The sequence below is a fragment of the Pollicipes pollicipes genome, unplaced genomic scaffold (assembly GCF_011947565.3).
Source record: "Pollicipes pollicipes isolate AB1234 unplaced genomic scaffold, Ppol_2.1 Scaffold_5724;HRSCAF=6776_pilon_pilon_pilon, whole genome shotgun sequence".
In the NCBI taxonomy this organism is placed as follows: Eukaryota; Metazoa; Arthropoda; class Thecostraca; order Pollicipedomorpha; family Pollicipedidae; genus Pollicipes; species Pollicipes pollicipes.
In genome coordinates, this window is record NW_023596746.1 from 35,521,932 (window position 1) to 35,533,732 (window position 11,801).

The following is an 11,801-nucleotide window of genomic DNA, read 5'->3' on the forward strand; positions in this document are numbered from 1 at the left end:
GTGCAATGTGCGTCATTTCTTTCACCAGGTTTAGATGAAGAGCTGTACACATTGCAAATAAGTAACTACGTGTCGAACGAAATAATTGCGTCATTCCTGATCCCCATTTCTTTAAACACTTGGGCTAGTTAGGCAATTGTTTCTGAACCGAAATGTGCGTTTACGGCAGTGCGCGCTGCAATTAAAGTGCAGCATTCCAACTAGCAAAGTCCGTCCTTTCGAACATAATTTTACGTGAAGACCCTTACAGACTACGAGTTTCACTGATGCATGTCGTCAAAATGTGGATACATGACTTGATTTCCGTCCGGTTACACCGCGTCCATTCCTGGCTTCCTTCCTAAAATCAAGACTGGTCCGTGAGCCTAATCTAGTAAAATATAACACACATTCACACATCTAAGCACACGGCGCTTATTTACATGCACGCAGTGCAGCTCCTCTCCGCGATAGTCTGAATGACATATTCTCACATGTAAAGTGACCTGGCCGGCGTCTGACCTTATTTACATGCACGCAGTGCAGCTCCTCTCCGCCATAGTCCGAATGACACAATCTCACATGTAAGGTGACCTGCCCGGCGTCTGACCTCGACCCTCATCCTCTTCGCACGCGATTATCGGATGGGCACGTCATATGCCCATCCTGTCTGGTTAGTCCCCATTTAACTGGCAATTACCTGGCAGGGTTTCCGCACCCAGTTGGCGTCTGGTCAATGTAGCAAACAGGTGGGGGGGGGGGGGGGCAGGAAACATGGCCGAAGAGGGGTGGAAACGGAGAGCAGACTGCATTGCCTCAGCCCTTCTTCGCAGCTCCTCCGCTCACATGTTGGTGGCTGCAGTCGCCGAGTGCAGAGTGCTCCCGTTCACTCCGAGCCCCTCAAGTCCCAGAGCTTCTCTCTCCCGAAATCGTGGTCTTCTCCCTGAATGTGGCGCTCCCCCCGGTTTTGTCCGACAAGCTCCTGCTCCAGGTTCCGGCCGCCACCTAAGCTCGCTCCCATCCATGCTTAAGCTCATGTCCGTTTTGCATGGGCTCTTTCTTGGCCAGGGACAGGCCCAAGGCCACGGAGAGCGAGCGTTGGTATGACCAGCGGTGGCGCCTGACCTTGAAATTGTCGTGGCATTGTACTGCGTGGATTGGCCGGGGCTCGGTATCGAGCTCGGACCGGGGCGCGGGTTGATCAGCTGGCTCGGCTGTGGTCTGCTGCTCGGCTCTGCACTTGGCCGTCCGCCGTTAGGTAGGAAAGTGCACCCTGACCGGTGCTGGGCCATTTTGGATTATATAATTTTCCTTCTCATTTGTCGTTGTCAACTAGCATTATAGTGCTTAACATCTACAGCAGAATTTTCAACAGAATTTACACAATACAATTTCCATAGTCCAGGTGCTTTGGCCAACACCTTTCTAAGCAATGTCACTTATGTTAGCAGGATATTGTTTTCCATTATGTACCACTAACAATGTTTTATGCTCAATTTATATTTGGGCCAGAATCATTACAGGGCCTTGGCCAGAATTAAGGGAAAAAGGACAATGCAGGGTTGCAATGAACTTCGTACTTGCAGGTTGATGGCTGGTCAGCATTCTAGTGTTGCTCAGCAGTCCCTTTCAGACTGGAGCCCTTTGGTCTAGTTGGCTGGGGTGCCAGTGGTTCGGCTGGTGACTGATATTTCAGGAAAAAAGTTCTGCAGTTTGAACCTATCCATTTGTCTTTAACTTAACCTGCCCCTTTGGCTTTAACTTAACTGTTATTTAAGTATTTGTGTATAGCAAGGCAAATCCCTTAATGTTTACCTTTTCAGTTTATGATTGAGCTTGGCATGTGAGGAAAGCCTATTATGGAGTCAATGAAGAAGTTAACTCATACTTGCCTAGCTTTAGTGATATTATGTATGGCAGAACTGGCCCAGAATGTCCCCTGCCATACTGCTGGGATGTCATTTGTGTGGTGTGGATTTCAACATTTGATTGTTGTTTTTTTTTTTGCTTGTTTCTGGGCTCTTTAGCTCCTAGGGCTCTCAATTTCTGAATTCTTCACAAATGTACCTTGTAATTTTTTCCTCAAAATCATAGGTAAGAAAAAGGATGAAAAGGACCCTGTCTACAGCAATCAAAGCATCCCATGATATACTACCCACAGCTACAAGAGAGATGCTGCACCCAAGCAATGCCAGAAGCTTAATGTCACCTCACACAAAGCATCCTTCCAATGCACCATAAAGGCCAACCCTGCTCATCGACATACATAATCCACCTGCCCTCAACCCTGCATGCCCTCTAAGGCAGCACTTGACAAACTGTACTCCAAAGAACACTACATCCTAATACAGTGCATGGCCAGGGAAAACAAAGAACAGAATGTCCTGTGTGCATGCTGCCACAGTGTTTCTTGATGAGGCTGCTGTGATGCAAGACTGAAATACAGAGGTGTGGTGAAACACTTGGTGCCTCATTACAGAAAATGTGTAATTTATACTGGAACTGGAAGATAAAACAATTTGATTATTTAACACCAATTTTGAACAGAATTTATGAGCAAAGCATTGATTGTCATATGCAATAATATATATATATATATATATATATATATATATATATATATATATATATATCATCAATATCTTTAAGATCAATGGGTATCTTAACCCCCTCCACCACACTTGGTAGCTCAATCCTTTCACCAATCTTGAGATTTGGATATGAAATGTATGGAAAGGAAGTGGTGAGGATTCACAATATACAAAAGTCAAAATGCCAAATATATACAAAGTGGAAAAGTAACAGCAAACCTGCTCCTGTTCATTGAAGATCATTGCCTACAACTTAAAAGCTAGAACCTGATAACCAAAAGCGTCTGCTTATCATTCCAGGATAGTGATGGTGTTAAGGATAGGTAGTGGGGTGCCAAGATAGTTAGGTTAGTTAGGGTGTTGTTATATACATGGGTTACATGGTTAGGGTTAGGGTGTTGTTATACCGTAGGTTACATTGCGACAAATAAGTGCAGGATGTTCGGCGCCAATCTTTGAGCTGTGTTCCCAGCCATGTGCACAGCAAATATCTATAAATAAAAATAGCTACATTCGTGCCATGAATTCTTCATCAGCATTCTCAGACCAGATTGTTCATCACTGTAAGGAGTCTGTACTGAGAGCCATGTGATTTGGGCGTGGACAGGCCGTGTTGTGAAGGCGGTGATCAGACGCCGCAGACCTGCGACATGGCGGAGCCCCAGCGGCGGGCGGCGGTGGTGCGCCGCTCCTCATGCGCTGACAGTGGCCCGCAGGCCAAGCGCCAGCGGTACACGTCGGACGCGAGCATCGTGGTGCCCACTCAGGTGCGTACCTTGGCGGCGTCGCCAGCTGGCGCCGGCCGACGTCGGAGCTTGGCGGTCATGACGCGCCCGCCATTGAAATGCGCTCCAGACGTGGGCTTAAGTTCTGTTTTCTCCGCTACAGTTGCCGCAGAATGGCGTGGTGCAAGCGAAAGCAGCATTCAACCTTATAATGAAACTGTTGACAATCATAAGCCACTGAGAGCAATAGCGAGCGTCCGTCCCTTGACAGTCGTCGACTGCCGGCCGAAATTGTGTACATTTGTGCGTGTGTGATACATGTGTGATATGCTGTGCGTTACGCGTTACGCAGCTGGCCGAGTTAACACGTACGACAGCGGCGCATGGCCAGTGCAGATGTGGGCCCCGGCGAGTGATGCGTCGAGGTTAACGCTTTACTCACCGCTCGTAGCGACCTGGAAAGATCCTGCAGGTGACGCTGAAGAACTTCATGTGCCACGAGAACCTCGAGATCAAGCTCAACGAGAGTGTCAACTTCATCACGGGCGAGAATGGCAGCGGCAAGAGTGCCGTGCTGACCGCCATCATGGTGGGCTTGGGCAGCCGGGCCAAAGGAACCGACCGGGGCTCCTCCCTCCCTGGTGAGACGGATTCCTCCATCCGGGGTGGGGTATTGGGCTGGCCAGCCTATTCTTCTCAGCTGGGGCTTCCGGGAGCTGGCCACTGGTGCAGCACAAAACAAGGTTGGGTCGGCTGGCAGTGGCGCTCTCGACTGGACATTTCTGCTAGCTTCAGTTAGCTCTCCCCTGATAGAAGAGTTGAGTGGGAGGGGCGGGGGTAGGAGCGGGGAGTCGATGTGACATCCCTAGCACTGGTTAAACGTTGTTAAATCAGCACATGGATGAGTGTCGAGGGACCGCATGCAACCCTTTGAATCGTGATTTTTCTGCGATTTGTTTGTGGAGATGTTGACACACAAAGAAACTGCTTTTCAATGATTCTTGACCTTCCAGTGGTCTCAAAATTTTATGAGTTTTTTCAACAAGTGTCATAATCAAACCCAGCACACAGAAGGGTCGGATAATGCCAAAAAGTAAATTTATAATAAAAATAGGGTAACCATCATGTACACCTACCTGAACCTTAATCAACCTGGACTCAAACTTTGTATTTTAAAACAACAACGAAAAACACCACTTTGATGTGCTCAACGGTCATGAATAAGTGCATTCTGGCGTTGCCCGTCCACTGGCAGTGGTCTCAAACAGTGAAGTATTTCTAACTGGTGAAAACGGCTTAATGAGGTGTATGTTGGGAACAATTTTCCGGGATCTAAAATTGTGGAGAAAAAACGCCACAAACTTGGACCGTGAGATCGGTCAGTCGGTGACCGGCTGGTGCCACAGTTGGTGACCGGCCCGTGTCACAGTCGGTGACCGGCCTGTGTCACATTCGGTGGCCGGTCTGTGCCACAGTCGGGACCGGCCGGTGCCACAGTCGGGACCAGCCAGTGCCACAATAGGTGACCGGTCGGTGTCACAGTCGGTGACCGGCCCGTGTCACAGTCGGTGACCGGTCCTGCTCCTCAGCGCTGATTCGGAACGGCCAGTCGTCGGCCGAGGTGACAGTGAAGCTGTGCAACACTGGTGAGCTGGCCTACAAGAAGGACCTGTACGGCGACGCCATTTTCGTGAAGAGAACCATCCGCAAAGACGGTTCCTCCTTCTCCATCAAGTCCGCTGCCGGTCAGTGGGGAAGCCGGCCGGAGAAACGGCTTCAGTCCTGGGCTACGACGTGGGGAGCAATGAGACAGTCTTTTATTGCAGTCGGTCCGTGTCGTTGGCGTATGACATGAGGTGAGTGCCGAGGCGTGGAGAGTCGCTCAGTTATGCAGGATAGTCTCTGAGTAGACTCAGTTACCGGGACAATGAGGCAGTCAGTGGTGCTAACAGCTCAGGGAGGAGTCATTCTGCATTGAATAATGGACCAGGAACTAACAGTGGGGGAGTCAGTTGGTGGGGCAACGTTAGAAGGGGAGAATCATTGGATGGGTCGCTTAGAGTCTTACTGAGACATTACGGAGTCCGGCAGGAAGGCGTCAGACGTTAGAGTCCCATTGGGACATTTATGTAATCCGTCACTGAGGTGTAAGTCATAAGTCTTAGTGGGGCATTTATGGAGTCAATCCCTGAGGCGTCGGGCATCATAGTTTCACTGGGCCATTAATGCAGCCTATCACTGAGACGCGAGTCATAAGCCCTGTTCCTGGTGGCCCTCACGCTACCCCCATTCCCAGCGAGGGAGTAGGCTCAGTCTCCAGCCCCTTAAGTCTTAGGATATGTTTTGCCGATCTTGAAAAGGCTAACAGAGTTTGATTTCTTGTGCTGGGATGCTCATGATTTCTGGAAAGAGGAAAAATTGAAGATAAGGGAAGTCACCAGAGGTGAAATATATGATGTTCTTGAGACGGCATGTTTGACGTTTTTCGGCGAATTTAACGTAACCAACACAGATCGTAAAATTATTTAAAAAACAACATCTTACGACAAAATTTCAAAATTGAGAATTCCTGGGCATGCCCAGGAGATCCCAAACAAGGTAATACAAATTGTGAGGGGAGGGAGCATATAGGGAGTTTTTGATCGAGTGTATGCTTGACAAATGGGCTAGTCATTTGATATGTTGCCAGGAGAACAAGCACAAACCAAAGCTGAAGGCATAGGCGGAGCTAGAGTGGCTGTTGCGGGGGAGGAGAGGATATGTGAGGAGTAGATATAGTTGCCCACCATAATGATGTCATGCGCTGTAGATAAAGCATGATACCCGTAAAGCATATGTGGACAGGTGCCATGGCCGTTTCCAGTTTTACTAGAGGTGGGAGTGTGTCACCGGGGGAAACGCGCAGTTGTAGCGGCTTCCCCTGGGCGACCTGTTGTTCTACCGCAGCGGCCTATGGTCTGGCCGCAGCATTCATGTACTATTTTAGCGTACGGTTCTCGCTGTGGTGTAGTTTTATGAGGCGTTGTGTAGTGCAGTGAAGTTAACGATGAAATGCAGCGTTCGGTACTAGGCCTTCACGTTTCATATGTTGCAGAGCCTCTAACCCCCCCCCCCCCTCGCCATCTCTGGCGCCATCTCTGTGTCTAAGTTTTTTTTTGTGCTACGGCTGTGTGCGATTGTGCGCTTGTGTGCGAATATTTTCCTATGTTATCCATTCCTAACATCGTAGTGCTGGTGTATACTCCAGGCTAGGTGTCTTTGCACCCTCTTCCACAAAACCGGAACAAGTCTATGTATATGCATATATATATATGTATATATATATATATATATATATATATATATACACACATATATATTGCATTGCAAGCACGATACCTGCTTGCTGCTATGCTAGTGTTGTTAAAGACCTTAGCATACGTGCTTTCGATAATTAGTTCTGTCTTTGCTCTAGCTTTGTTAATATGATGTTCTGTTCATCGAGATTAAAAGTTATTCGCTGACGTTTGTCATCTATTAAAGGGTCTGACATTCAGAATTAATCACATATTTCATGTTCAAAGATACACACCAAGTGCGAGTAATGTATATGTAGTTACATGTTACAGTTAGAAATAACGATTAGGTACACCCAAGTCAAGTTCGGTCGCCACATTGTGCAGAGCGAATTAGGTGGCTAACTCTGGAAATCACCTGCCCCAAGCCCTCTAACAGCATTGTATGTGTATATATATATATATATATATATATATATATATATATATATTTGCGTTGTAAAAATTATATTCATGGTTCAGGCAGTGTTCTGCACCAGAAGGTACCGGCCTTTGTAAACGCAATGCGGCGCGTATAATTCGAGGGGATTACCGTGTTGCCATGGTGGTCGAATTTCTGTGTGGTCCGTCACAACACCGGGCCCTGGAACACCCCTGTGCCTGAAATGATACCGAAATGTTCGTACAGTGCATCAGAAAGATACTTAGGAATAGCCTGGAAATTTTAACGACGTGGTAATGGTGTATACCAAGCCAACGATTTTGATTGAGCTAGGCGGGGTCATTCATTGAGTCATTGAGTTACAGAGGGTCATTCATTGAGTCAGTGAGTTACATAGGGTCATTCATTGAGTCGGGGGACAGCCTTATGTCGCGACTTTATGCATGATCAATTGCGTGCGTTATTTGCTCCGGGTTGAATAGTGCGAACAGCATTCAGGGTTTAAAGCTCCCCGGAGCAAGTGCGTATGCAGAAGTGCTGGATCTCTTACTTTCACGAACCACATTCAGCTGTGGGGAGGGGGGGGGGGAGGGCGGGCTTCTGGCATTGGTGAACTGGGGTTCTGTAAATTTGATGTTCGGTGCGCTTTGACCTTTGGTTTTACCGATATTTGAGTGGCATGTAGTGAGGAACCTAACGTTTTGTGGATTGTGGTATGGTTTTAACTATTGAAGACGTTTTTAGCTGAAATGTCACGTTTCGTGAAAGATGTTAAATGTTGATGTCTATGTGTTGATGCCTTTTCCCGTGCTCCAGGGAAGAAAATTGCTAGCAAGGGAAAGGATCTGGAAGGTATTCTGGATGCACTGAACATACAGACGGATAATCCCATCACGGTCCTCACGCAGGACACGTCCAAAACCTTCTTGTTCGTAAATGTAAGTATTGCTGCCGTTTCATTGGGTGGTCTATTGATGGATGACTTAACGTGCATTCATAGTTTGTATTATAACAGAACAATCTAGAGTTTAGACTACTGTGGACCGCATCTGTCTCCCAGGTAGGGTTTACTCTCTGGCGGAAGAATTATGTCCCAGTTCTTTTGTGCAGGGATTAGCGTTATTTTTCGGCGTTTCAATGTCATCGAATGTGCCTGGTCATGGCGGAGCAATTCTGTCACCCCCAAACTTAAAACTATGTGCTTTGTAATTTAAAAATGGACACTTCATGCCTTCTTGCTTTTGTGTCAGTTGTTGGTGAAAGTTGTTGGTGGTGATCTGCGTCCATCAACTGATTGTATCATAAAGTAAGGAAGTGAATCGCTGAGGCTTCTGGGGGTGCCGGTAGTGTAGTGGTTAACGCGTCTGCGTTAACCACTGCGCGTCTTGGAAACTAGTCTGGGAAACCAGAGGTACGGGGTTCGATTCCCCACGGTGCCCGATCTTCCTTCCAGGGTGAGGGGCAGGCGACGCCATGTAACCGCAGCAGCTGAGTACGTCGTAAAGCCCCAATTACGCACACACACGCTGAGGCTTCTGGGCATCTGGATTGGTCTTGAGCCTTGGCCATGATCAAAGCTAATGTTGATCAAGGTCAGACGTATAGTGGGCCATGGTCAGAGCTTCTGTTGTCCATGGTCAGAGCCACTGTTGATCATGGTCAGAGCTACAGTTGACCATGATCAGATCTGCAGTTGGCCATGGTCAGAGCTACAGGTGACCATGGTCAGAGCTACCAGTGAGCATGGTTAGAACTAAAGGTGAACATAGTCAAAGCTGCTGTTGGCCATTGTCAGAGCTACAGTTGGCCATGATCAGAGCTGCTGTTGACCATGTTCAGATCTACAGGTGACCATGGTCATGGGTACAGTTGGCCATGGTCAGGGCGACAAATGACCATGGTCAGAGCTACAGTTGGTCATAGTCAGCTACAGGTGACCATGGTCAGAGCTGCAGGTGGCCATGGTCAGAGCTACAGTTGGTCATGGTCAGAGCTACAGATGACCATGGTCAGAGGTACAGATGACCATGGTCAGAGCTACAGCTGTCCATGGTCAGCTACAGATGACCATGGTCAGAGGTACAGTTGGCAATGGTCAAAGCTACAGATGGCCATGGTCAGAGCTACAAATGATCAATGGTCAGAGCTACAGTTGGCCATAGTCAGCTACAGGTGACCATGATTAGAGGTACAGGTGAATGTGGTCAGAGCTCCAGGTGAACATATACAGAGCTACAGTTGACCATGGTCAGAGCTAGCTACAGCTGACCATGATCAGATCTACAGTCGGTCATGGTCAGGCTATAGAACACCATCGTCAGAGCAGCAGCAGGCCCGTGGCCGCAGCTACAGCTAACATGGCCAGAAGATTTTATGGTGATTTTTGAGAGGTGCGTAAGGTGCACACCTGGTTTCGCAGAGTCAGAGCAGCGCATTGGCCTAAAGTGACCCAGATCAACCTTTTTTGTTCGGAACATACCGCCCAGCGGAATTCTTGATGCTTAATCGAATTCAACATCGAAACAATTTCCTAGGTTCTTGGTCACCATGACCATGTATATGTCAAACAAGATCACTGACTTAAAATGAACACCAGACACTTTTTGCTTAGAACGGACTAGAACAGTGACTGTTGTCGCCTTGAATTGGAGAACCAGACGCCCCGAGCAGTCATGCTTTTCTAAAAGAACGTTATCTAGAACAATTTGCTGGTCGCTGACCGATGACCGACCGATGTATAGGAAAATAAGAATGGTCTTATCTTCAAAGTAGCATAAATGAGTTCAGAAAAAACCTATAGATATAATTAAAGCGTGGACTGTCCTCATTACGCGCTCATAAAGCCAGCATTTCATTTAAATCAAAAACGTCATGGAGTGGAACACTTACGAGTGGAAATTTTACACAGCAGGACATTGTAATATATAAGCACAAATTTAATGTTCTGCGTGACGTACAGATGGCTGCTTTATGTGTGTGTGTTGTGCGGAAAGTTTGTTACGAACATGGAAAACTTGGTTCAAGACATTGCAAACAAGTAGAACTTTTAGAACAGCAAAACAAGGAAACGTCTGTTGTTCTACTGCACAACGTTTGTGATTTAAATCGAATGTGCTCCATGTGTATGCTGAGGAAAACTTATGACTGAAATAATTATGCATATATCTATATAATATATATATATATATATGATATATATACGTAAAATATGCCTTCAGTCGCCGCCCTGGACGCCGACTCCGGCCTTTATGGCGTGCGCAGCCTGTCGGAGCTTGTGGCCACCCACTGATCCGGTGAAGTATGCCTTCAGTCGCCGCCCCTGGACGCCCGACTCCGGCCTCTTATGGCGTACGCAGCCTGTCGGAGCTCGTGCCCACTACTGGTCCGGTGGATATGCCTTCAGTCGCCGCCCTGGGCGCTGACTCTGGCCCTGATCAAATCCGGTGTGTGTGTCGCAGGACCCGAGGAAGAAGTACCAGTTGTTCTTGCGCGCCACTCGACTGAAGCACATCATGGACGACTATGAAAGCATCGACCGGAATCTGCGGTCAGCCGAAGACAGCCTGGATACAAAAAGAGAAGGTGCGACAATGCGTTTCTTCCAAACTACGCCAGTCCTTCACATGGCCATGCACTTTTGAAACAACCTTATGACCCAGACAGTTTGCGTACTACCCAGCTGGAATGGAAGCTGGTCGAGCTTTTTTGGCGTTTTCTAACAGCTGGGCCTTCTTTAGCCTCGGTGGCTCGGCATTTAGGAAGCGTTTATTCTAAGATACGTAAGTAACCGGGGCAGCTGTCACCTGCGTGTTCGGTTCCTCCACAAGCAGGCCGGGCGAGGTGCAGTCCCGGGCTCACGGGATAGCGGACGACCACCGTTTGTATGTTCACCAATTTCAGGTCTTTGCGAGGGAGAAGGAGAGGGCCTGAGGAGCTGAAGGATCAAGCGAATAAGGGGCAAAGACAGGAAGAAAATTGAAGACCGTGTGCAGTTGCTGGGGAGCCATTTGTCATGGGCACAGGTGAGGCCTCGCTGGCGTGTTGGTAGCCCGTCACACGGTATGGCACCGTGCGAGGCGTCAACGAGGTCTCTTCAGACTGTGAAATGCAACTCCCCGCATGGTGACGACCAGGGCCGAACTGTACTTTACGAATGCTATTTCTGATTCAACGGTCATGACAAACGTCCCTTTCTGTGTTACGGACGCGAGAACTTCTAGATGCCGGCGGCTTCAGCTTGCGATGCATCATCAGACCCAACCCATGGAGACTGCTTCTTGGGAGCTAGCGCCGCCTAAGAGTGGATGTTTTTGCTATCAAGCACGCAAAAGCAGCGCGTTCTCGCGACCGAAATTAAAAAAGAGCCTTAGAGCACATGGCCTCCTCTGACGGATGCCTGATGACGTTTGCGGATGCTTCTAAGACGGATGCATGTGTAGGATGCGCTTTTGTATGTGGCTCTCACAACACGGTCACCCACGCTGCCTGCACACGCGTCGGTTTTCATTTCCGAGCTTGTAGCCATCACCAACGCTCTGCTTTATTGAAGTGGGCGATGGACGACACAACGCCCAGAGTCGCACACGTGCCACGTTTTAGTAGATTCGCATACTGTAAGGTCTGGTAAAGTGTTCCATTTGGTTTGCGCTGTAGATTTTGCAGTCACCTTGTCACCATGATGCCTTGACTGGCCATCAATACTATAATCGTGACCTGTTCCATGCACCTGCTTGATTGGGGCCAACCGCCGAGCCTCAGCCCGCGGAGGGACCCCTCTACGGGGTTATGT

At 48.2% G+C, this 11,801-nt stretch overlaps 1 protein-coding gene across 1 annotated transcript; it reads left to right on the forward strand.

The window, feature by feature from the left end:
* The first annotated feature begins 1,160 nt into the window (after window positions 1-1,160).
* On the forward strand, window positions 1,161-10,950 carry LOC119102992 (structural maintenance of chromosomes protein 6-like). Its single transcript, XM_037226442.1, has 7 exons — window positions 1,161-1,237; window positions 3,178-3,337; window positions 3,747-3,936; window positions 4,885-5,040; window positions 7,829-7,950; window positions 10,471-10,594; window positions 10,913-10,950. The coding sequence occupies exons 2-7, from the start codon at window positions 3,221-3,223 to the stop codon at window positions 10,948-10,950; spliced, it is 747 nt and encodes a 248-aa protein (XP_037082337.1). The 5' UTR covers window positions 1,161-1,237; window positions 3,178-3,220.
* Window positions 10,951-11,801: the final 851 nt, after the last annotated feature.

Excerpts from the sequence above, each read along its gene's own strand:
- LOC119102992 (XM_037226442.1), top strand. The coding sequence starts at position 3,221 with ATGGCGGAGCCCCAGCGGCGGGCGGCGGTGGTGCGCCGCTCCTCATGC. Across the intron at positions 7,951-10,470 it reads AAACCTTCTTGTTCGTAAAT|GACCCGAGGAAGAAGTACCA; the intron begins GTAAGTATTGCT and ends TGTGTGTCGCAG. Across the intron at positions 10,595-10,912 it reads CCTGGATACAAAAAGAGAAG|GTCTTTGCGAGGGAGAAGGA; the intron begins GTGCGACAATGC and ends CACCAATTTCAG.